General features: G+C 39.7%; 1 protein-coding gene across 2 annotated transcripts in view; it reads left to right on the forward strand.

Moving 5' to 3' along the window:
• The window catches only part of TOX (thymocyte selection associated high mobility group box), a 289645-nt gene extending 263216 nt beyond the window's left edge, over positions 1–26429 (forward strand). Inside the window, exons 6-9 of one of the 2 annotated variants that reach the window (XM_074985767.1) lie at positions 2396–2476; positions 12472–12858; positions 22912–23063; positions 24257–26429. In XM_074985767.1, the coding sequence (XP_074841868.1) occupies positions 2396–2476; positions 12472–12858; positions 22912–23063; positions 24257–24293 (657 nt within the window). In that variant the 3' untranslated portion in view covers positions 24294–26429. The remainder of the gene's footprint in view (positions 1–2395; positions 2477–12471; positions 12859–22911; positions 23064–24256) is intronic. The other variant, XM_074985768.1, reaches the window with a different exon arrangement.
• Positions 26430–26900: the final 471 nt, after the last annotated feature.

A 26900-nucleotide genomic window follows, 5' to 3' on the forward strand; every position in this document is an offset into this window, starting at 1 on the left:
AAACCTCTGTACCATTCAGAAGTTGTCTCTGTGCAAATAGTAGTTGACCCACAAGAGATACTACGTCACCCATCTTGTCTCTCTAATATCCTGGGACCAACATGGCTTATAGCTATTGGCTGGGTCTACACAGAGGGGTATTGCCAGTAGCTTCATGCTAATAAGCAGTCTCGCAATTGCAAATGGATGCTCACTAGCATAATCGTGAATTCAAACATAGGGAGCTGGTGACATAGGGGGCTTTTGTCGGCACAGGCACATCTACGCGACATGTTTACTTCCGGCAGCAGCTTCTGCCAGCAGTGAGATTTCGCATGGCTATGCTAATTAGCTGTGTGATTATGCTAATGAGCATCCATTTGCAATTGCGCGACTGCTCATTAGCATGAAGCTGCCAGCAGTACCCCTCTGCATAGATCCAGCCATTGTGTGGAACTACGTTGCATAACATTTTGATACTCATGTAGTGCGATATGAGATTTCTGATTAACTGCCACAGGACTGAAGTATCAAAAAAAAAAAAAAAAAACCCTACGTGGTCTTTTAAAGATCTTCACTCTGGGTACGTGGTATTATCGTGCTCAGTTGTGGTTTTGAAATCTGGATAGCAAAAAGATGAAGCTGTGTTCTGAATTCCTCTTTGTTCTGTAGGACGTGCTAATTCATTTCAGCACCTGGGAACAGATTGTCAACTAATTCTCAGTTTGTTTTCTCAAACAACAGTATGCTTGCCCAATAACCGCAAACCATCACAATGTAAAAAGCAACTTGTTACCACTTCTCTGAAAAACAATATGATCTCAACGTACACCATATATTTACCCTAATCTGAAGAAATTACAAGAATGTACTCACACAGTTGCACAGCAAAACACAATCTTTTTTCTCTGTATGTAGATATTTGCAGTTTTGGTATCCTAGGACTCATCTTTTTTCATTATTATATTATGCTTCCCTAGGAAGCAAAATCTTTAATCCTTTTAGACAACCTCCGAGTTTTCCCAGCCTAGATCAGAGGATTGTTCTTTCTCTGAAAGCAAAAGCTTCACTGAAATAAAAGATATTTCACAGGGGTATTCTTTCTCTAAATGATGTAGTACCAGCTCCTTCCAGCCCAGTACTGTTGCTCTGATTTTGTATTTTGGAATTGTATTGTGCTGTGTACATATAGTTTGCAACTTCCAGATGTTCTCCATTGTGAGAGTGCTCTGGCTTTACTGAAGAATAAGGGGATCAAAAGAGATCATTTTAAAGTTTCACAAAGTTTACCTTGCTGTGAAGGATGTGTGTATGTGTCTCACCTGCAGATTTTATGAGGACATCTCAAAGTTATTTTAACTTGCTTTTGCCATCCATGGCACTTTAACTAATCACAGACTGGGTGAGGGTTTAGCAACAGAGCAAGTCTCCCTTAGGTTGTTTCAAAACCCTTCCCAGCATGCACCCTGGCAAGGAATTAGCCTTTGTGGAGCTTGCCTCCATAGCAAGAAAGGCTGCGTACCCACTGGTCAGGTGCCTGGCTTCCCAATTTTCTATCTATATTTTTAATGCCCCACTTATCATTGCATCTGGGTGTCATGCCAATCCGCACAAATAACCTTCAGTCCTGAAGCACTGGGAAATTTTTGCTGAATCTTATAACTCATATAGCTGTTGTGTGGCACATAGTTCATGTTAGTTACACTGCAGGCAGAACTATGAATTGAGAGAAATAGACAGGAAAATATACGCTCTCTTGGAGAGCTCAGCAGAAGTTTTCAGCAGCAAGATTGGAATAGTGACTTATACTAACTTCTTTTCATGGTTCCTTAATATGTCCTTTCTGCGCAGAGCTCTCCGGAGCCTTGATTTGCCTCTGCCTTCCTTTGGACTGGGCTTCTCTGGCTGTCCAACAGTTTACCTAAGAATGGACAAAAATTTCCCAGTCATGCTGAATGGCATTGATATCTTCCCAAGATCTCATTGTCCTGGTCATACCACTTCTTCCCTTTTTCTTCCCAACTCAGCAGTCCTGGACCCATTCACTCTTCTGTTATCCAGAAAAGTTCAGCTGGTCTGCCAGAGGGCGACCACTATGAAGAGTACCTCTCACTGGTCCAGTCTGGAACTGAACTCTCAGTTTAACATGCCTTTGAGGATTGATGCTATCATGTCAATAGGAATATCCTCAGTCCCCTCATACCTATAAGAATCACTGTGTAGGCAAAGGAGCTTTCTTTTATTTTTAGAAAGTGTTTGGTGTTGTGTTTGCACTTTCCCTCCTTAAAAATCTACAGAAAAAAGAAAAGGCTGTTTAATTAGAAGGGTGTTTTGAAGATGCATGAAACAGACTGGTTATATGAATGGGAATTGGGTATGGAACAGATTCATTTACTAACGCTCTGTTGTTTTGTAGGTGTACAAAAAGAAAACTGAAGCTGCTAAGAAGGAATATTTGAAGCAGCTAGCTGCGTATAGAGCAAGCCTTGTATCCAAGGTAACATACGCATATATATATGTATTGTGACAGATTGTAAACCATTTTCCGTCCTTCTATGGTACTCAGTACCATGGTTTCTAGTGCAAATATTGTTGCTCATTACCACCTTATACTTATCATAGCCATGCTCTGCCATAGTGCTCAATACAAGCAGTAATTTCCCAACGTAGGCATACCACATCAAATCCATTCCTACTTGTACAATATCTAGAGACTGGAAACATAATCACAGTGGAACAAATGAGAGATGCAGTGGTCATCTGTAAGTAGATCATAATTGCCAGCAGATGCCACACAGCACTGCAAAGTTGCCAGTCATGCTGTTTTCTTAATACAAGAGAAATCTCTGGTATCTCTTATAAAATGCCTCATTTTTAATGCAGGCACTCTGGAGCAATGGTCATCCTCAGAACCACAATGCACACATTCCCATGACCTGGTGAACTCGTGCATGCCTCAGATGACATATGTGAACACAGCATAGGACATAGTGTGGATTGCTCGCTTTGGAACAAGAGCATGTCGCAGGACCCACTGTACACAGAGAGCAGCAATATTTGATATTGATATATAGAGACATTGATAGGGCCCAGGATCTCACAACTGATATAATATAAACCCACTGTCTTAAAACCCACAGACAAAAGTAAGAGTACTGCAGCTTGCAGCCGTGACACTTCAAAGGGGAAGTCTGCAGAATCATATTGCTGATGATCATTTTGGTGTCTATTTCACAGAATCCAAAATGTTGACGAGACCAGGTTTAGACGCACTTGGCTATACAGTGGTTATGAGTGAGGATTGCAGTGCTTGAAGCTTATGTAGGTGTGACTGGGCAGCACATTTTGTTAGTTTCATAACATGTTTACCGTTGTGAGAGAGACATTTCAAAGAAAGATTTAATGGATAATAACACCCACGCCTTAGATGCAGCTTTCCACATGATCTTATCACTTATTCAGGTTTTTCAGTCTATAACCCTTCATAAAGTTTGCATTGGTACCTAAAATGAGACATCAGTATAACCTTATTCATGGTTTTCCTGTGTTGTCTTATATACTTGAAATGTAGCATCCTATATGCCAAAATATTTATTAAAAGCATGTACAAAATGTCTTTCATTTCTTTTCTACATTTGATAATTTCCGAGATAGAGTCTGTTGCATACATAAAGAATTTCTAAGCAATGAAACTGTACAAAGGTTCCACTGTACAGGATTGCTAATGTATTTATAAGATTTTACTCAGTGGTAAGCATTTTACTTGTAAAAAAGGTGTCAATATTTTGCCCATCATACCTTATTTATAATTAAATACTAAACAACAGATCGGAATAAGGGGATTTCGAAGTTGCCAGGGTCCTTTCAAAAAGGAGCCCTGTCTGGACGAGCCACGTGGCAGTGAGCCACCTCAATTTCAAAGTGCCGCGGCTGCCAGCATTCTAATGAGGCGCTGAATACGTATTTCAGCACTTCATTAGTAAACTTCCAAATGGCTATTTGCATGGCAATTTCGCAGTTTTGGGCTATTGTAGACACAGCCTAAGATAAATATATCTAAAACTGAGAAATTTACTCTGATTTGTAAGGGCAAAAAAATATCAGGATGGCATTTGTGGAGAGAGGTTCATTCAGAGAAAATTCAGTTAAAGAAACATTGGTGTCTAAAGCTCTAACTCAGTGTAGGACAACACCTGAGTATATATTTAAGTCCATCCCTATTTAGGAAAGCACTTACCAGTAATTATCTGCTTAGGTCCCATTGGCTTTAGTGGGCCTAAAGCATTTGCTTAACCTTCAGTATTTGGGAGTGATGGCACATGAAAGAAAAATGTAATTACAAACTGGATATGTGATATATTAAAAGGCACCTGTGTGGAATGCCTCTGTTTGAAACAGAGTATAAACACTCTAGCTATATCAGCACTGTAGAGATCTTTCAAAAGAAGCTTTTCCAGAAGATCTCTTCCAAAAGAGCTTCTTTTGAAAAAGTGCATCTACACACAAAAAAGTGGATCAAAAGAGCAATCTGCTTTTTCAAAAGGGAGCATCCACACAGCGCCTGCTCTTTCGAAAGAACAGGTCAGGGATCGAAAAGGAAGACTGCTCTTTCAAAAGAAGGGCCCTGCGGAGTGTCTACATGTTTTCTTTCAAAAGAAACTTTCGAAAGGGGACGCTCTTCTTGAAACAGGAAAGGAAGAGTGATTTCAAAAGGAGCACCACATTCTTTCAATTTACTTTCGAAAGATCACTTTTTGTGTGTAGATGCTCCATGGGCTGTTTCAAAAGAGCACCCTTTTTTCAAAAAATCTTTCAAAAGAACTTGCTAGTGTAGATGCAGCCTCTCTGTTAAAATCTAAACTATTATTACACATATGAAAACTATATTAAAAGAATGTTATTAAGGCTATATCTGTACTTACTGGGAGATCGACCTGGTCAGGGCCGATCTTCCAGGTTTTAATTTCATATGCCTAGTAGGAACACACACAATTGAACTATCAGGTCTCAGCAGTCAACCCCTGTACTTTTCATTGTCTTGAGGAGTAAGGGACATTGATGGGAAAAACTCTCCTGTTGACCAAACTTCTGTGAGGAGGGCCAGATAAGTTGATTATAGATACATTGATTCCAGCTACGCAATTGCGGTAGCTGGAATTGCATCTCCAGGATTGATTTTCAGGTCTGGCCAAAGCTAGGAAATGGCATAAGTCTGCCTTGCCCTCTGGAAGGAGTGTGCTTAGCTGTTCTGTGGGTATGAATACTGCTGGATCAAGTCACATGCAGCTACCTATAAACAGCTGAACTGTTCTGGCCAAAATCTGCTTCCCCTCCCCACATATCAGGTATATGTCTGACATGTAAAAGGTCAGCCCACCAGATTTAAGTTTAGCCAAGTAGTAAGGCAACTTTAACAATAGCTCATGTCACTAGCCTTGCCTCTAATTTTTTTAAATAGGGTTAATACCTAGTAAAGAGAACATCTGATAGTATGGATTTAATGTCATAGCTATGCATTAATCCCCATTAACTCTAGCAATTTATTTGCTAGATGTTTTCTCAAAATTTTTCTTTTCTTTTTATAATGATTGAAATTAATGGAGTTATAGTCAAGCCTGTTCATGTGTGTGGAAATCAATATATAAAGTCAAAATTATATTACAAAGCATTATATGTAATGCAATGCAGATTGCCATATTGTTTATAATACTGACTAAGCTTTTGCACTTTAAACAAATGTATTTATATTTGCCCTTACTTGCAGCTTTTAGTACTTTTCAGGCTCAGAAATGCAACCTACAGTATATAGCAATTTGTATAGCATTACATAAAATGCTGTGAATTGCAATTTGACTTTTTAAAAACAAGCACTTTTTATTGCTTATACTAGCTTTCTTGTGTAGGCTGGCTGGCAGTAGGATTTTCCTTTTATATGTTAAATGTATATATTTATGTATTTGCAAATATTATGTATATATACTATATGTGAATGTTGTCTGTAGACTGACTTAACTATGTCTTATATCTAACCTCAAGTAGGAAAAAAGGTAATTTTTCAAATCTCTGATGACATAGTGAGGTCAAATTTGTGCCCTCAAATAATATCATATTAACTAACCATATGTGCAATTTTTTCTTGACGCTAATGAACATGTGACAACATTGCCCCTTTAATTGTATAGCAGGCTGAGACCTCCTCTAACAGCACTCCCAGACACTGTCAAGAATGCAGCAGCGAATTTTAGTTTGACAACTGCCTTTGTTCCTGATTGTGAGCAAAAATGTGGCTGGCTCTGTAAATGTGTCTTCACCACTGACCATTTTCCTAAAGGTGATTGTGTGTTTTGCCAGTCATCACAGGGAGATTTCTGAATTACCTCAAATATTTTCTCTACATGTAGAATGACTGTTGTAATTGTAACTGCATGATGCCTCTTGGAAAAAACTGACAGTTTTCTTTTTCTCTGATGGCCACTCTGTCTCTGTGTGTGTGTGTGTGTGTGTTGCACTGCTGTTTTGAGCAAATAGGTGTTTGTGTGCACATGCACACATACAGTTGTTTAAGATCCTACCTACTGACAGCTTTTCCAACATACCTGGGTGCGTCTACACTAGGAACTAACTTTGCCGTTAGGCACTACATTGAAGTAGCCAGCAGAGAGTCCACACACATTTTCCCTCACTTCAAAGTTAACCTGAAGGGAGCCCAACTTCGAAGTCCTTACTCCATTCCCAGGAGTGGAGCAGTGCCCTACTTTGAAGTTTAACTTCGAAGTAGGGTGTGTGTAGATGCAACTTCGAAGTTATTTTTGTAGTGTAGATACAGCCACTGTCTGCACAAACAGGGTTTGAAAGGGCAAAATAAAATAAGTGTAACTATTTTAAAGTTTCAGCTTGCACTTCTAAGAAAGCACAGGTAAGAACCAGTACTCACCAGCTGAAACTGATCTCAGCTTCACTTGACTAGTTCCTGTATAATTTTCATGGAAAGAGATGGGCATCAACTCATTGTTAGTGGGATATAAGTTTTGACCTATTGAAGTTAACACGAGACTTCCGACTACAGGTTGAACCTCTCTCATCCGGCATGCTTAGGACCTGACCAGTGCCGGATGAGAGAATTTGCTGAACCATGGGAGGTCAGTATTGTGTAACACATTACCAATACTTTTGCTGCTTATTGGGCTCTTAGGGGACAATTAGGAGTACCTTACAGCTACATACCAGCACAGAACACTGAGAGCTGGGACTGGTGGGTGTAAACAAACTTTATGGGACTGTGGGAAACTTGGCCACACCCATGATAAGTGGTTGTCCAGCTAACTAAAATCGTGCCAGATTACAGATGTTGCTGGATGAGAGAGTGATGGACTAGAGAGATTCAACCCATAATTTCATTATGCTCTGGATCAGACCCATAGAATTGTGCCTTATGAAAAAACTACCTTTTTTATTTTCAGTCACTCAGCTTCTCTTTCTTTTTCTACAGAAGCCAAGTCAGAAAAGCCACCAGTGGCCAGAAAGGAGAAACAACTCAGAATGAGAATAAAAACTCTCACTTACAGATTTAAGTTTTTCATAGCCTAAAAGTGATAACATTGATTTAAAAGTGATAGTTTCAAACATCAGCTACAGAAATGAGGAACTGTAATGTATACAGATTCAACTTGAAAAGGAAAATTCTGTCCCTAATTAATCTATCAGAGTGCCTGGTGGCTGTCACCTGAGAGACAGCTAGTTTCTGTAGGGCCACTGTATTGATCAGAATATTTGTTCTTAGTGGAGTTTCTGGCCATGAGAAGCTGGTGCTCAGAGAGGACTCTAGGGTGGAAGAAATTCCAGTATGACTTTTCTTTGGTGGGAACTCCTCCTGCACCTGTCTCTTTTGATGGCATAACCTGTCTTCATTCATGGCGTGTTCAGGATGTGACGGTGTGTAGGAAGACAGGATACTATACTGAGAGGTTAGATCTGGGGCAGGTGGAAACCAGTGTGTTTCTCCAAGTAGCTCTGTCTCAAGAGACATGGTGTGCATAGGGTGTTAGGTTAAAGATAGGCATGAGAAGTTTTGGCACCGAACAGGAGCTTGGGAGGTAAAGGGCAGGCCTCACTTTGCTCAAGGGTAGGAGAAGAGAGCAGCAGAGTTATGAGGGACATTTGGGGGAAGACAAAAAGAGACTGATGTTCCATTAACTAAATTATTTCTCTCATTCATAGTGTTGTATCTAAGCACTGACTTATATAGGAAAATAAGAGTGGCAACAGTGGGCTAAGCCCTGATGCTCCTGGTATTTGGTTGCTTATATTTACGTTATTTGTTTCTTTTCCTTTGTCACTCCCCTGCTTTTTCTTTCTTTATAAATGGCCCATTTCTATCTCTGGCCTATTTTTAGACTTGTGACATACCAGGGTACAATCCAGGCTCATGTATAGCTGTGTCGCCTCTGCTTGTAACTGGGGTGCTCTTTAAATGTCTTGCTGTTAACAGAGAGCCTCCAGCATGTAAGTCACCTCCCACTGTGTCTGTGTGCTGAAGCCAGCCAGCCAGCCATACCTCGGCTCTTACTAGCCTCAAAGTTTACCAAAGGGTGGTCCTAACTCACTCCTAGGCTCACATTTTCCCCTCCAGAAGCATATGTCCTGAACTGCCCAGCCCTCTCCTGGACAGTACAGACACACTAAATTTATTATTCCTTTAATGGAATGACATGTGCACAATTTGTTGCCCTAAAAGAAGTTATCTAGACACTTCAGCCTGAACAAACTGAATCAGGTAGAACAAAAAAGATCAGGTTATTTACTATAAAGATATATTTGACAATGCATACAATGCAATACAAGTAACAACGAATAAAAGTCAGAAATGGGTACAAAAACAATAACGATAATGTTGTTAAGGCTATTAATGCATAGCTGTGACATTAAACCCATACTATCACATGTTCACCTTATTAGGTGTTAAGCCTATTTTAAAAATATTAGAGGCAAGGCTGGTGACATGGACTATTGTGAAAGTTGCCTCACTACTTGGCTAAACTTAAATCTTTTGGGCTGACAATAATAATAAAACACTAACTTAACAAATTACATTAAATTCAAACAAAGTTTTTCACCACATGCTCCTGTACCATTACTGTCCAAACTATTTGGTCAAACTCTCTCCCTGAAAGCCCAACTGTTGCTTCCTTTGTTTCTTCAGATGCAGTGAATGTGATGGGCAAGAAGAGAGGTGCCTTAATGTGTTTGTCCCTGCTATTTATAATTTCAGTTTCCCTCTTCACAAACACTGCCATCTGGATACCAGGAAACAAAGAGTCTATGTGGAAGGATATACCCTACCGTTTTTCCACCTGTTTGAACTTCCCTTCCTTCTCTTCCCTTCCTGGTTGATGTCTCTGTTTGCTTCTCAAATGCGAATTAAGCAGAACACACATCCCTTGGTTTAGCACAGGCCTATATGCCAACTTCTGTCTGTGCAGGGCTATTGGGTATGAAACATGTTAATAACACCATAAGGAGAATCTTATAACTTTACATACTGTGTTGGCATACATATTTAATCAGAACAACACTGACCAGGAAATTATGAGTTTTAGATAATATATTGGAAAGCATATTTAGAACAAATATTATTACAGTAGTGTGAAAGTGTGAAGACAGGGGTGTATTCTGTCTTAGTAGAATCTTGTGAAAAGGTGAGTTTTGCATAAGGTCCAGAAGATGGGCATGCATCTTTTGAAATGGTGTTTCATATGTTCAGAATTCACACCAAAACTGCTTCTCTACATCTTAGGGATGCAGCAGTCTTATATACAGAGACAATTCTAAAATAACATGGACCCTGCATATTAAGATCCTGAAAGATGAAGACGAGGACTTTGAATTAAACTCTGTAACAAGTAGAAGGCATAGGGCACTGGTGTGAAAAAAACTAGGATATTAATCTGCAATTCTCTAATGCAGTGGCTCTCAAACCATGGGTCAGAACACCAAAGTGGGTTATGACCCCTTTTTAATGGAGTTGCCAGTGCTGGCTGAGTTTACTGGGGCCCAAAGCCAAAGTCTGAGCCCCATCTCTTGGGGCTGAAGCCAAAGCCTAAGGGTTTCAGCTCTGGGTGGTGGGGCACTGTTTATAGGCCCCCTGCCTGGACTTCAAGTCATAGACTTCAGCTTTTCTCCCTTTGCCATCCCCACTATATATGAGATGGTGGTGCCCCAGCTTTGGCTTTACCCCTCCTACCCCACCTAGCTAGGCAGGGCTTGGATGGACTTAAGCTTATGTCCCCCTGGTGTCATCACAATTTTTGCTGTCAGAAGGGGATAATGGTGCAATGAAGTCTGAGAAACCTACTGTAATGTCGTGGCTGATGTGTATGTGTTTCATTGCTCCTTACCTGACTGTATATGAGTGTCTGTCATTCTCCAGCAATTAATCTACAGAGCCTTGAAGTCCTTTCCCTACTCAAGCGAAAATGGACTCTCCAGTAGCTCAGGTGGTAAAGGCCTGTTTTTCCAGGCATAAGAGGCTGCCAAAAAAGTGGGGGTTTCACCGGCTGAACCACATTTACACAGCTTTTTTATGCTGGTGGTATGGCAGCATTGGCCAGTGAGTGAATATGCAAATGAGCATCAATTTGCATTTTTGGGACCGCCATTTGCAAACTGCTGCCAGCAGTTCAGGTCAGCGTAACCACAGCCTGTGTGTGTATCTAGTGCATACTGTTCATGGGGGGAGAGAGAGAGAGAGAGAGATTTGCATTTCTTTTATCATCTTCCTTAGTTTACTAGACAAAATAAGTTATGCTGATTCGGTGTTGCAGCTTGACTTGGGAAAACAAAGTTATAATCTTTTTTGTTGTATGTCATCACACATAATGAACCAGTTTCTGTGATGTGTATATCATTTAATTGTTGGTGATGGAACATACATCAGAAAGCATACAAATAGACGTTCACAGGCACAGCTGATGCTGGAGTTCTGAAAGTAACATGAAAATTTATTTTAACTCACAGACAGAACAAACTTGTTGAGATAGCGGTAGGGCAAAAGTATGTATGCATATTCCAGCCTGTGCTTTCACACACTGACTTCTCTTTTCCAGAGTAACATTTACCGTTTTATTCAGCATTTCACTTTTCACTGGTAATAAATACTGTACATCCTTTCCTTAACTGCCTTCTTATTATTCAGGTACCCACACATAAGCACCAGGTGGTTAATCTTTAACTGTTTTTGGCATTTACTTGAACACATCTAGTTTACCACTCAATTAGGGGTTCTAAGAAACTGAGTGCATGGAGAATTGAACAAATTTAGTGGAAATTCAGCGTAGTTACTTATGAACATAAGAACTGTTTATTATTAAAATATTGCATAGTGGCTGCTTTAAGAAAAGAAGAAAATGCTGCAATTATTTTGAAAGGTCATTACTGTTCTCACTTATCTTAGCGCTGTATTCCTCAGGAACAGTTGAGATAATTTTCTTGTTTGCAAGTCGTCAAACATTCTATAGCCCAAATGGTACCACCAGTTTTTAAGCAGAATTCCTTCATTGGATTCATTGAGAGAATTCTGATTAAAATTAATTATTTTGCATGCCTATATTCTTTCCAGAATCACAATCTACAAAACACAGTTCATATGGACACGTATATAAGCCTAACACAGAATATATTAAAAATAAAATGTGCCAATAGTGGAACTTTAATTTGATTCACGAACACACTGGTGTGCCTATTCCTGCTATCTTTCATCATAATACCTGCCTCTTATCTGCTGCTTTCATCATTAGATATCAAAGCACTTTAATAATGAGGTCAGTATCATTATCCCCATTTTACAGATATGTAATTGAAGCACTGAGCTGGGACATGCCTAAGATCACCTGCAGAGCCAGGAATGGAAACAGAGCACAAGTATCCTGAGTCCCAGTTCAGTGTTCCATTCACTTATTGGTTCTCACAAATGACCTTTCTTGTCATGTATGGTCTCATTGACTTTAAGGGGACTAATAAGAGAAGTAATGATTGCTCATGTGAGTATTGGCTGCAGGTTTTGATCCATGTTTGTTTTTTTTTGCTGAGTAGCTTATCAGGTCAGTGATATCACTTCCACATTTTGTAATATCAAAATGTCAAGCCCAGAAGCAAAGGGGCTGTGGTTATAGAAATGAAGTCAAATCTGAGTGATATGTAAGAGTTAACTTTATTTCTTTAAGACAAATAAAATAATATTCACTGTAAAGACATCCTGAGTCATAAAGGAGTTTTCCCTATAACAAGCAGAGAACAAAAGGGAAAACATGGGTATTTGTTATAGAACAAAATTCTTTTGATAGTCTATGGAAAAGTTACAAAACAGTATTTCTGCAGATCATGAACATACTTTGGCCAGGCATGGAATGACATGGAGGTTCATTTTGGCAGTAAATAGATCTCAGAAAAAAAGCTATCAGTTTCTAAAGATTGTTCATTTCTTTATTCTCTCAACAGAGCTACACCGAACCTGTTGACGTTAAGGCATCCCAACCACCACAGATGATTAATTCCAAACAGTCAGTGTTCCATGGGCCCACACAGGCTCATTCCACACTGTACCTAAGCTCCCATTATCACCAGCAACCCGGAATGAATCCGCATATAACTGCCATGCATGCGAATATGCCCCGGAATATCGCACCCAAGCCCAACAACCAAATGCCAGTGACTGTTTCCATAGCAAACATGGCTGTGTCCCCACCTCCACCACTTCAGATTAGCCCACCTCTCCACCAGCATCTCAACATACAGCAACACCAGCCAATAACAATGCAGCAGTCCATTGGAAACCAACTCCCAATGCAAGTCCAGTCTGCTTTACATTCACCTACAATGCAGCAAGTAAGTTCTACATCATGAGCCTTCAAGCTCTTTGGGGAACAGTTTCATTCAAACCCATAAAACTGGTTTTCCACTAGTTAATCTGAGGTTTTTGATCTGCAGTTGAGCTTTAATTTCACAGCATTTTGGTACTGAAGTCCCAGCACCCCGTCCTGCAGATGCTTGAGCACATCAGCAATTTTATGCATATGACTAGTCTCAGGGGCTGCACCAAAACAATTTGTGTGAGCAAAGTTAACCATGTGCCTAAAAGGCCACTGACCGGGTGTGGGAGGACAAAAGAAGCAGTTACCCTGGGGCCCAGCAAGGGCCTGGGGCAGTGGGCCATCACCACTGCTACCACGTGCTGCATGGTCCTGGCATCACTGAGGGCTGGCTGTGGAGATGCTAGCCCCTAACCACACTTCTTCCACCCTAACCCAGCCTTTCTTCCTGAGGTCCCACTCCTTCTGGGAGGCCCAGTTCCTAGCCCCTCTCCAAGGCGCCCCATTGCCCAGGGTCTCACAAAGTCTGTCACCAGCCCTGTGAACATTGGAATGTTAGTATTCAGAAACCATAGGAAAGGGAGTTTCTTTTACAAAAATGAATTACTGTTTCTCAGTAAAATCAGCCTGTGGGATAGAAAATAAACTAATGAACAGGTGCATGTTAAGGTTACAGAAATGTTGATTTAAAGACATAGTTTGTATAGTATGGTATTGGGAAAATGTTGATGATGATGATGGTGTTCCTGAGTCCTTATTAAAATTTATTCATTTTTGTATTGAGTCCCTGTTCTAACAAATTCCCATTGAACATGGCCCTGACTATATGCTGGAGACTGCAAGATAGGGACTTCTAGGTCTAAAGCCTCCACTGTTGTACACTTTTGCACCTTCTTTGGAACTAAATTATTTTACAGAGGATCTAGCTCTCAGTAAGGAAAGTTTTATTTTCGCAACTGTAGCTCAGCATTGATGATTGGGGACAAGAGTAAGGTTGATGTGTATCTTGAGATCTCAAGATTTAGATATAATTGGACCTGATTTTCCATTTTGCCTTGAAGTATAATCATTTGCACCCTTATAAAACAAGTATAAAATCCTACCAAGCTAGTATGGTGTATTTTAAACCCAGTTGTTATAAATGGTTAGGCAAGATGTGGGGCAATAGGAAATCAGGCCCACCACTGTATTTCATGCTCAATGTTTTCCACTCTTTCTAAGTCCTACCAGTTTTCTGAAATATACAATATTTCTTATGTGTGCCTTGTGTACACGAAGCCTGTAGGCACAATTTACATATCCAGTTCAAAAATCTGATGGGGATTATTCAATGGATAATATCATAATTCATAAAAAGTGAAGTGTAGGAATTGGACATTTTTAAATACTTATCTGATTATTGGTGTCATCTCATGATTGTCACCATCCCATAAATCTAAGCAGTCTTCTGTGGTGCATTATTTCAAAAATTAAATTATACAAAAAATGTTAAATAAAATGTGACTTCAGGAGCATTTATTACATCGTGTTGAACATTACTCCGAAGGAGAGAAAAAAAATGGGGCTACCACTTCAGGTAGCCTGCTGTATGTATTGCAAGAGCGTGAAGGAACTGCCAATTATAACAAATGCTGCTGGCTATGACATATTACACGTATTGAGCTGTGCCATTTCTAGCCTGGGGCATAACATACACTGTAGAGAATAGGCTTCCTGATGTCCGTAAGTCAATCTGTGTGATGCTGTACCTTTCACTTTACTGACACAACATAAAATATGATAAAAAGTTATGAAACTTGTTTTGACTTTTCACCACAAAATTTAAAAAGCTGTTTAAAATAAGGTGTCCTGAAATGGGAATGGGATCCTTACCCATATTGCTCAGTCACGAAATCCAACATTTCCATCAAAAATACCAAATTCATTGTCAGGTACCTGGGGTGTGGGAGGTCTAACCTAGAGGCTGAAGTGGGCATCACACTTAGATGTTGGAGCATCAGGAACTGAGCATTGGAAATCAGGGCTAGAATCAGTGCTGGAGGCAGTAGTCAGAAGATGGAGCCAAGGATCAGGCCAAAGGTTAGGAATAGGGTACCAGAGCTGGAAGTCAAGTCTGAGGTGGGAGCCAGAGATGAGGGTTAAAGCCAAAATCACTAGGGTAATAGGCAAGGGTAGTTCTCAGCCAAGGACAGAGCTGAGGCAAGACTGGATGTAAGACTAGGGAAACAGGAACAAAGCAACACAGGAATAGTCACTGTGATGGGCATGAGCAGCCATCTGGGGGTGAAGCCAATCAGGCAGCTCACTGCAAATATCTGCACTCGTAAATTGCCTGGAAATGAGTTCAGTTTCAGGCCTTCATTCCTGACAATATCGCAGTCCCTTTGAGGGTATGGTCTGTGGTCCTGATTCCTCTGGGTAAGCATGATGAAAGTTGTGCAGAAAATCTGGGGCATGGACATGTTCTCCAGATTCCCACATACATTCATCTGGGCATAATCTGCCCCACTGAATTAAACATCATAGTTTTCCTTGGACTCAGCAAGAGTCTAGAAAATGCTGAACAATATATTCTTCTTGAACATGAATAGTTGTAGATGGAGTCATGGAGTGTAGAAGGAAATGGGAAGGGGATTCATGAAGAAGGGTTTTTGAAGAAAGACATGGAAGATGGGGCGAATTGGAGAGAATCCAGTAGCTGTATACTAATTGTGACAGAGTTGATCTTTTTAGTGCTCAGAGAGGATCCTAGTTACTTATGGTCCAGCTTTACAGAGGGGTGAGCCAATCACAGTTTCCACATGGATAACCAAACCTTTTTTCCCACCTCAAAGACAGGTGTTAGCTTGTTTGCATACAATTTGTAAGTTGCCTTGGCAACTTGTAACTACTTCTGGAGTTCTCGGTATTCCTACTAGGTGTGGGCAATGAGTTCAGTGACAATGAGCATGAACAATTTCGATTGCAACAGCAGCAGTGGCCAGTGCCCCAGGCCTTTTAAATCACTACCAGAGCCCTTCACGACATGCTCCAGGCAGGCTGTCTGGGGGAAGCTTAGCCTCAGCATCATCCCTTCCGCCCAACTACCCCACCTTGACCAAAAGTCCAGTGAGTCTGTCGGCCCCACTGGTGGCATTGATTTAGATAAACTCGGCACAAAAGATCAAAAAGAGCCAATCATCTTGATGATAGTTTAGAAAGTAACATGGGCTTGGTTCTAGGATCTAATTGTCCTCCTCTGCCTCATGATTGTTGCTTAGGGTATAGGCCACTGGGGATAGTCTGTTTATACTCAGGTGACATGAAAATTGCCACCAGACACAGTACATAAAGTGTGATTCCTGGACAGAAACCATACCATTGGCAAGCCATGGAGATGAAAAACGTTGTTCACAACAGGTGGGCTGTTTTCTGAGAAGAGGGAAGTGCTCAGTGGGCAACAAAGTGTTGCCTTGAGAATATGGTGATTTCAGGTCCATGGAAATGATAGCTCAGGACCAGGGACGAGAGTGTGAGGTTTGGAGTTGGGTATCTTGAAGGGGTGTCTTGGTCTGAGTGCAAATATTACAGAAGGCTGCACAGACCACAAGACACACATAACTAGCCACCAAAACCTCATAGATGCTGGGCTTTGCATCTTGGAACAACCAAAGTGACCCTCCCAGGGAACGTTGTGGCACAGTTGTAGGATTCTAAGCTGAGAAGACTCTTCAGGTATATATATAGAACATAAAGGTGGCAGAGGCCTCATCCTGCTTATGGTCTAAGGCAAAGGGGTTACCAGGCAACTAAGAATGAATAGAAATGATCAGATTGGAGGCTATGATGGAAGAAATGTGGTCTGAGGGCTCCAGAATTATGAACCTAGTTTATTTGCCAGTATCAGGTGTTCTCACCCTCCACAACAACGCGTCTGCCTTCCTGATCTTTGTCCCAGCATTAGAGATGACCACAAACTTGAGTTGTGTCAAGAAGAGGGGCCAGCAATCCTGCTGCTGTTTTCAGGTGCATGACCCTCTTTAGGTATTCCACATTTTTATGATCTGTGAGAATTTGGACCAGGAAACTAGCCTACTCCAGAATGTGGATCTGTTCTTCCAAGGCCATTTTGATAGTCATCAGTTACTTGTCCATCTTCTCAGTCGGAAAAAGTTTTCGTGAGTAAAATATGCTTGGGAGAAGCCGTGCTTTGGGAGTATTGGATTGGTCTACAACGATCTCTAGCACAAAGTTCAAAGCAACCACTCCACTATCCAGCACATTTGATTATCCAACACTCCCAGTTACCTGGGGTTCCAGATAAAAGATTCAAATGTTGCCTTCTAATGTCTTGTAACATGCATAACTCAAGGTGAATTTCATCTATCACCACATTGTCTGTACATCTAGCACTGATAGATCTCTTAGAAATTCTTCAATGTCTTCCCTGGTCTTGATTAACCTAAATAATTGTTATTCATTCTTTTTGACCAGATTATTAATAAATATATTAAACAGCATTAATCACAAAGCAGATCCTGAAGATGCTCCTTTGATAACCTTCTGCTATCTGGAAAGTGACCATTTATTTATACTCTGAGCCTTTGCTCTTTAACAGTGATATACTGCTCATCTCATAACTTCTTACCAAAGTTTCCTTATACTTTTTGGTGAGGAAATTTGACAAAGGTTTCTTTAAATTACAAATAAATTATTTAAGAGGTTCTCTTTTATCAGCTGTTGACATATTCAAAGAATGCTAATAGATTAGAGAGGCATGATTTTCCTGTTTCTGAAATAGTGCTGGTTTATCACTATCATGTTATGATCACACAGGGGCTGACTTCCCCCGTTCCTAGGCACTGCTCAACTCTCACTGCACCCCATGGTCCACTTCCACTCAATCCCTTTCTCCAAATCCCTATACCACCTCTTTCTGCTGCTGGTCCACCTCTTCCCACCCTGATCCTCCCCCACCACTTCCTGCATACCACTAAACAGCTGCTTTTGTTGGGCAGGAGAGGGAGAAGGCACTAATCAGCTGGCCACTGGCAGGAAGGAAGTCTGGGGGCAGAAGGGAGGAGCTGATCTGTGGGGCTGCTGATGGCTGCACGCATTGGTGCTCCCTCCTGTTATCTCCTCACTCTCACACTTACTGAACTTTATTGGATTGTACAGAGAAGGATGGGGATATGGTTTCGTTCTCTCCCATCCACTCCTTTCCCTCACACAAAAGGTTAGCCTATTGCTGGCAACTGGAATTAGTCCAGCCTAGCACCTATTTTCCTCTTCTGCCTCCTGATGGTGACTGGCCCTACAGTGGGGCACAACGTGGAGTATTTATTACCTCTGCCTCATTTTTGTACACATGCAGGGCCAGTGAAAACAAGTTTCTTATTGTCTAATATCCATGGATGCAGGAATCCATATAGCATATTTAGAAAAAAGGCAGAAGATTAATGTACACTCTGTTTTTTTTTAAATAACAGCTCATTTCTGTCTACCTTTAGTTATTGGGGCTTTTTTTAGAAAATAAATGTATACTCCGATGTGATTGCATAGCCTGCTAGAAATAATAGTCTCATTTTTTCTACTATATATTTTATAAAATAAACTCACAGGCCTGTTGTATTTGTCCAGATTTCTTCCCCTTTTTGTTACACTATGTCTTCGAATGAGGTCAAGAGAAAAAAAAATCATTAATATCTGTCAACTTCCTTTATAACCTTAAGGGAAAATCTTTGTATGATATCACACAGACAGATTTTCAATTTCCTTGTGTAATAAACAGATGCTTTAGGATTTGGATGTAATTTAAAGGTTTAAAAAAATCACATTGAGATTGATGAATAAATCAGTTGTGAAGACAAAAACATTGATGCCTGTTGAAAATACCTCTCCAGACAGGCAGGAAATGAAATTAGTTCCCAGTAAAGTGTGGAGATGAGGATCACTGTTTAGTTCTGCTGCAGGCTTTTTAGGACTTGCTATAGTAGCGCAACAAAACTGCTAGGGCTACAGAAATGTAATTAAAGAGCAAATGTCCCTTCTGACACCAAATTAATCTTTATCAAGTTCCCTATTTTTATTTCAATCTGGCACAAGAAAATGAAATTTAAAATTCTAGGCATGTCACAAAAGAGTTGGTGATTTTCTCTTGAGTATTACAATGCAAAACATTCAGCATTGTTTAATTAGACCTCTAAGCACTCATTTTCTGAACACTTTTTATTTCATCATTGTGTGTTAACAACTTGCATAAATGATTCACAAATATTTACTACAAGCCTAATACTAGGTTGTCGTCCTATGTTAGGAAGATATGTATATTCCAGGGTTCTTACTTTCTGTGAAAAGACTGAAATATTTATTGTTTACAGTTTCAATATGAATATTGGTCCTTCATTTTGAGTAGTTCTGGAATTTTTAAATTGTATTTCACTTTTTTTTACATGTGCTCAACAATGTAAATTTGCATTTGTAGTATAGTAACACCAAAAAGCCTTTTACCAAGATCAGTGCCCCGTTTATCCAGAGGCTGTAGATACAGAGTAAGAGACAGTCCCTGCCCTGAAAAGTTTACAGTTTAAAGCCATGTCTCCACTGCACTGTTAGCTCAACTGGTGCCCATAACCCAGCTCTCATCCACACACAAAATTCCGTATCTTGAGTTAAATGGGCCTTTAAACTCAAGCTCTCTGACCCATCGTGGAATGTGGGTCAAAGCTTGAGGGCTATTGATGCTGCTGGCAGAAATGCATTGGAAACTGTGCGGTAAACCAAACACTCTGTGCAACTTGAGTGTTGTTTGAGGGTCTTTTGAGTAGTTTGATGGTGTGTGTTCTCTCACCTAAAGTAGGCTGACAGAAGAAGAGTTAATCTGAGGAGAGTAGATAACTTCAGTGGATCCTGGCATAGACATTACAAAGGCTGCAGAAAAGGAAAAATGATTATCCTGTCTTACAGGTGGGGGAGCTGAGGCATATCAGAATTAAGTCTCTGATCCAGTAAAGCACTTAAGCATAGGCTTACATTTCAGCACAAATAATACCAGCTCTGTCCAACTAGTCATATGCACAGACTCTGCTCAATTGGAGCCAATGGGACTTGTCCAAAGTCACCCAAGCACTCTGGGGCAGAGCCTGGAATTAGAGCCCGACGAGAGTACCAAACTAGCACCTTAGCCACAGAACTGTCCTTCGACTTTGCAAATATTTATTTGTATTTAGTATGCTGCTCTAAGCCAATTGTTTATAGTATTGTACTGTTGTTCTCTTCCTCTGACCTTGAGGAACCATCTGTCTTAGCTAGAAAGCATACATGACTCTCTCTGCCTGTTCAGCTCCATGTTTCTCTAAAGCAGGTGACTTGCATGACTAAAACTATCAGATTGTCCTGTGTATATATTTGCTTCGTACAGATGGTAATAGGTCAATAAGGAGCATGTAGTTCCTAGGTGCAAAAGTAATTCTAAATACCAGAGAATATGCTCTTTTATATTGATAAGAACATAGTTTCCTCCTGAAGCTGACTTAGAAATGGCCCTAAGACTAATGTTTTATTATTAATATTACAAGACCCAGTCCCATGATCTTCAATCAATCAAAATTCTGAACAAAGTCAATGTGAGTTTTGCTCAATTAAAGATCACACAATGCAGGCTGCTTATTGCTTGTAATTATGAAGCATTATGTATATTCCAATGGTGCTTCAACTAGATTAACACATTTCACATCCTGTAAGACTGAGATCATACAGCTGAAGAACTTTCAGCCTAAGACTATAATAGAGCTCCACAGTGTATGCATGATGCTGGCCCATACAGTCTGGCTTGCAGGTCAGGGCCTAAGAAGATGAGCAACCTACATAATGAGGATTAGAGAGTAACAATAAAAATGTGTGTATCTTTTGTACACAACTGTACAAATGTTATACATCAGCTATACCCCATTGTCCCTCAACCTATCTAACTTTAGTTGGGTAGTGTCTTGCAGTCATCTCGTACAGAATATGTGGCTCTTCTGGTAGGATCTCAAAGGCTATGTCTACGCTACAGTGATCTTTCAAAAAAAGTTCTTCCTGAAGAGCTCTTCTAAAAAAACGTCTTTTGAAAGAGCGCATCCACACACAAAAAAAGCGAATTAAAAATTGATTCACTCTTTTGATAGAGAGAGTCCACACAGCACCTGCTCTTTCAGAAGAAGGGCCCAGGAACTGAAAAATCCCTTTTCTCTTTGGCTGTGTCCTCACTAGCAAGTTCCTTTAAAAAAAAAAAAAAAAAAAAAGAAAAAAACAAACTACGGGCCTTTGCAAAAGAACCCACAGAGCATCTACGCACAAAATCCGTTCTGTCGATATGAAATCGAAAGAACGCAGCATTTCTTCAGCCGCCCCTCTTCCTCTCCCAGATGAGGAGGAACACCTTTTTCTGAAAGAATCTTTCAGAAACGGATTTTGTGCATAGATGCTCTGTGGGTTCTTTTGCAAAGGCCCGTAGTTTGTTTTTTCTTTTTTTCTTTTTTTAAGGAACTTGCTAGTATGGGGACAGCCAAAGAGAAAGGGTACTGACCTTATGACTCAATACATGGAGAGCGCATGATACATAGGAGGCAGTGTGGAAGAAGGTTGTAGGAGAAGCACATAAGTTGGTGATCAAGGCGAGCATTTCTGTGGAGTGATGGGGGGGCATGGTAAGACACAACATCAGATAAGCAGGGTGGAAAGAGCTGTAAAGGTCTTTGAAGGTAATAATAAGAAACTTGAATGTAAAGCAGTGAACAACAGAGAGACAGTGGAGTAATTTTCAGAGGGAAGTGACATTTTGTTTTTAAAGGAGGCTCATTCCTGCAGGCCTAAAAGAAACTAAAAATTCATTCATTCTTTCTTTCAAAGAGAACGTTGTTGAGTTATTAAACCAAAGACAGAAACGAAATCTCCCCAGCAGACTCTCCTACTAAAAAGTGTGTGTGTGTGTATATATATATAAAGCAACCATATACAAACCATTAAACAAAGAAATAAAATTGAAAAGTCATGCACATAGTCACAAGTATGCCATATATGAACCCTGGCCAGAAAGAGTGGATTTTCAAACTAAATATGTTAGTCAAATTCAGCCTTCACTAGCCGGTGCACTTCCTGTTAACTTCAGTGGGAATTATACCTGCTTGCTCCAGCACTGAGTTCGATCTCTGTTTCTGCCGGCAGCCATGGCTTGGTTTAATATTGTATTCATATGTTCTTAACTATGAAGTACTTCTAACTTTATGGAAACATTCTTAGTGTTTATTTAGGATAAACTGGGTATACTAAATCAATATGCAGTGCCCTTGAAATTCTAACAACTCTTAGTTTTGAAAGGCTTCATTTAAATATGCTACTCTATTGAAAGAATATGCCAAAAACATTATAACTTCTCAACTAGTAAATATTTCATTTAAAAATATATACCTTCTTTTCCATCCCCATTTATTTTCTCCTCTCATTTGCTTCAAACTGCTTTCACTACATTAGTCCAGCAACTGTTAAAAAGCTTGGTTGGATTTTTGTATAGTTGAGAAAGAAAAGTACAAATAAAAGAAGCAGCAGATGGTCCCTTTGTGACTGAATGAGGAAAAAGGGTTTGGAGAACAATATGTGAATAGGTGTAGTCTAATAAAACACTCAGCCACCTGCTGCCTGCATTCTTCAGAAAGATTCTGTTGCATATTCTGGGAATTAACTACTAGTGTATCCTTGGGTTTAATCAAAATGCACAAGGAACAAACAGACCTCCCCCACTCCAGGTTGATCGAGTTGTCCTCTTAGTTTTCAATTGTTTCTGTCCTATGGCTCCTATTTTCATATTGTAATTGTGTGTTATTGTAATGATGCGTTTGTTTTGTTTGTTTCCAAAATCAAGAAAAGGTTTGGTTTTTTGATTAAACCCATCCATATACATTCTGTCTGTGTTAAGTTTGCCAGTTCAGAGTATTAATATATGGAAAAGAACTCTGACATTTTGCTCTGCACATGCTGCTTTAAAAAGATGTTTATACCTAAACTGTTGATTGGTTTATTATACATAGTCTTGGCTTCCATTTTCTCATAGGGATTTACTCTTCAGCCTGAGTATCAGAATATCATCAATCCAACATCTACAGCTGCACAAGTTGTTACCCAAGCAATGGAGTATGTTCGTTCAGGGTGCAGAAATCCTCCAGCACAGACTGTGGACTGGAATAATGACTATTGCAGTAATGGGTAAGCAGCCAATGAATGCCACCTTGTGTTGAGCAATATTTATGACACAAATATCTGGCAGGGGGTGGGAAATAGTTTTGTTGCCCCTTTCTCTGCTGATTTTTAGAAGGGTGTCTGTGTTTATTTAGTAGCTGAATTACAGTATGAAAGCAAGAGCTTAGCACATAGATTGTTACAAATTGCTATTGCTTTATCTCAAAAAAGTGTGTTTTACTTGCCAGGAGAACTACAGTTTTATAATTGAAGGATAAGACTGGGAGGCCCAGGGTTCTTTCATTGTTGTATAGGCTTCTGGGCTCAGGCTGTAGGACACCGTGGGGTGGAAAGTCCCAGAGTTGGGGTCCCCCGCAGCCTGAGAGTCAACACAGTAATGAAACAGCCCCTCTGGGCAGCATCAGGTTTTTCTCTGCTGCGTAGGCATACCCACAGCATCATCTGCACAGAAGCTCTATATCTCTGCCGTGGCTCTCGTGCCCCTTCATATCCTCTCCTCTAGATTCCATGCAGCTCTACTCCAATGGAGTCATGATGCAATATTCCTCAGGCTATTCCAGGGATCTGTACCAGGTGGGTGGAGGGTAGCAATTCAAGGAGGAATATTGATAATAACTATCTTCCCTTTTCTGTGGTTTCCCCACCAGTCTTCAGTAGGTAGTTGCTGTTCCTAATACTCTCAAGACCTCTACTGTGTCCCTTCCCAGCCTCTGGCATACCTCCCCACCACAGAGGCAATTCCTCTCTTCACATCATACATACCCCTGTACAAGAAGATGGAGATCTCTGTACAAAGAGAACTTTGGCTGAAGGTCCTGCTTGGGAGCCAGGAAACAATAGTTCTGTGCTTGGCTCTGACACAACCTTCCTGTGACGCCTTGAAGAAGTCACTCAATCTTTCTGCACTTCAGTTTCCTTATCTGAAAAACAGGGATCACAGCATTCTCCTAGTTTGCAGGGTGTTGGGAGGTTGTCAGTCATGTAGTTAGTGCATTGGAAATTCTCCACTTGTGCTGTGGAGGTACAAATGATTGTTAGTATTTTTATTATTTTTGTCATGGCAGTGCAACAAGTACTTCAGTGGATTGGCTCGAACTAGCAATGTCCAAAACGTGACAGTTTCTTTCTTGTGAGATGGCAGAACTAATAAAAACTTGACAGGTTTAAAAATAGTGTTTGTTCTATTTCTTTTTGAACAGGGGCGTGCAGAGGGACAAAGCACTGTACCTTACCTGAAAATCTGGAAAACCTCTCCTTTTCGCTGAGGATTGCAGGGAAGTCTTTTCATCATGGATTGCTTTATGCAGTCAAGGCAGTTCTGCATTTTATTAGAAAATACAAGTTGCTAAGCACTTAGGACTATTTGAGCTTGTGGGTCACCCACTCTGGAAAAAAAATCTTTCTTTCATTCTTTCTTTCTTTCTTTCATTTTCTCAGAGATCCTTTAACGGACATTGCTTTTCTTCTTTCCTGAAGGAAAATTGGACTACTCTGATTTTATGTTGGTTATTGCTGTGAAGTGCTGCGCTAGTAACTGCCTTAGCAACTGTAGATAAAAGTCCTGGATTTTCCATTGGTTTTCATAATGGGTGTTTATATGAAACTACTAAAGACTTTTTAAATGGCTTGATGTAGCAGTCATAGCAAGTTTGTAAATAGCATCTATGTTACACTCTTCCTAGAGTATAAAATGTGAATGTTTTTGTAGCTAATTGTAATTGAAACGGGCTCACAATAGGGGTTAAATTGGCAAACATTCATATTTTTACTTCATTTTTAAACAACTAATAGTTCTATATTTTCAAAGTATTTGGAAAAAATAGTATTCCCAAATGATGTTAATTAAAAATATTGGCTTTGTTTCATTAAATAGATAAAAGGGTAAAAAAAACTAGTCTTGAAAAAGAGCAAACACATTTATTTTATACTGCCTAAAAATGCTTTTTTTAAAGAAATCATTTTATGTATAATGGTTAGTAAACATCATTTAAGTCCTTTTATGTATAAAACTGCCAAATGCTTACCTGATATTTTATTAGACGCAGAAACAGATTGGAGACATCTAAATTATAACCTTTACATATGGCTATGTATTATTGTTTCTTCATACTGTGTCTGTATTTAATCTTTTTTAATGGAACCTGTTGCGCCTATTTATGAAATAATAAATATAGGTGTTTGTAAGTAAATTTGTTAGCATTTTAAAGAGGTTTCTTTGTGTTAACTTTTGCTGGCAAAAAAATATTCACAACTGATGTGAATACTTTATTTAGTTTTTCAGTGACATGAATCACAAGCCAAACCTGCTTTTTCTGGCAGAAGATGAAAGTACCCAACATTTATTTCTGCATTTCTTTGGTTGGTGGAGAATGAGGATATTTTAAGTACTTCCCCTTTTAGTGCATTGTACCAGGGAGTTGTCCAAAATGAACTCATAAGCCAACAAGGCTAAATAAACTGAAAGGCACTGTCTGTTAAATGCTGCCTGTTGAAGCTCTATCAGTGTTGGTGAATCAGTCAGATGAAATAAAAGTAAATTAACTGGAAAAGGTAAAAAACGTGTTTCAGCCATTTTGTCATGACTGCAAAAGGTCTTGTAACAAGACGTGAGTGACTTTGCTCTGAGCTGGGGAGGCTATCGCAAATACTTGGTAAAATGCAAGGGGAGAAATGAGGCAGTAGGATAAGGAGTAAGAAAGCCAGAATAGAGTATTCTCAAGGTTTAAAATCAGGGATATCTAGGAAGGCATATGACTGGAAGATGTCAACTGGGATGGCTGTCCCATTGATGATGAATACCACTGATTTGTATTTCCTATGTGAAATAAAAATAGTAATTCTGATGAACTCTATATTGTGTAATTCAGTCAACATTTAAAAAAAAACAAAAGGTATGATATGATTGCTTCAGAATGATTTTAGGCAATGTACAACCTGAATCACTTGAGCATGTAATAACTAATAAATAATGCAGATCAGATGTGGTTATTCAAATGACTGTAGCTGAGAGCTCTAATTTTCCTGTCTTGAAACTGTATAAGAACTCGTGATTAAGTTCACAGTTTATTGTTTGTCTGTTTAGTACTTTAGAAATATACCAACACTGCTAATTACCCAATGTCTTCTATTTATTATATTATAATAAACTACCTTTTCCACTCTCATCAGTTCTAAAATGAGAAGATAATTACTGGGAACAGGAAAAATCAGCTATAACTTTGACAGGCAGATTTTTCCTTTTATGAGAAAGATCTGTGTTACCTTAATCTTTATAGAGCAGCTGTGCAGACAAGGTGTAAAACTTGTTAATTACAGTATCCAAGCAGAATTCAAAATACAAGCAGAAATTAATGTAAATAAAAATGCATCATGAATAAAATACTTATTCTGTATGAAATCACTACTGCTTGGTCTTAGTCTTTAAGAGCTTTTATCTACAACACGCTGAGCCCTCTGGTCATAATCCCACAAAGCAGTTAAGACCTCTTAATTGTAAGCACGTTACTAGTTTACATTGACTTCAGTGGGAGTTCTGTACCTGAAACTGTGGTAGGGGCCTGGCCTTTGGAAAGAACATCCGGGTTTATCTTGTCTATGTGGTGTTCACCTAAAGTGCCCTGAGCCCAGGTGCAGCCTGTTTTTAAACCAGTTTATATTGCTCCTAGGAACAGGGGTGAATCCGTTGTGTCATGAGTGTGTTTGTGTTTAGGTTTTTGTGCAAACACTCTGAATTATTGCTTCTCTAACTCCAACTAGCCTCCCATATTCACATGCAGATCTGACTGGGTCATCTTAACCAGGTGCCATCTCTCTATTTAAATACAGACAAACAGCCAGGCTTGC

This window comes from Carettochelys insculpta, chromosome 2, assembly GCF_033958435.1.
Source record: "Carettochelys insculpta isolate YL-2023 chromosome 2, ASM3395843v1, whole genome shotgun sequence".
In the NCBI taxonomy this organism is placed as follows: domain Eukaryota; kingdom Metazoa; phylum Chordata; order Testudines; family Carettochelyidae; genus Carettochelys; species Carettochelys insculpta.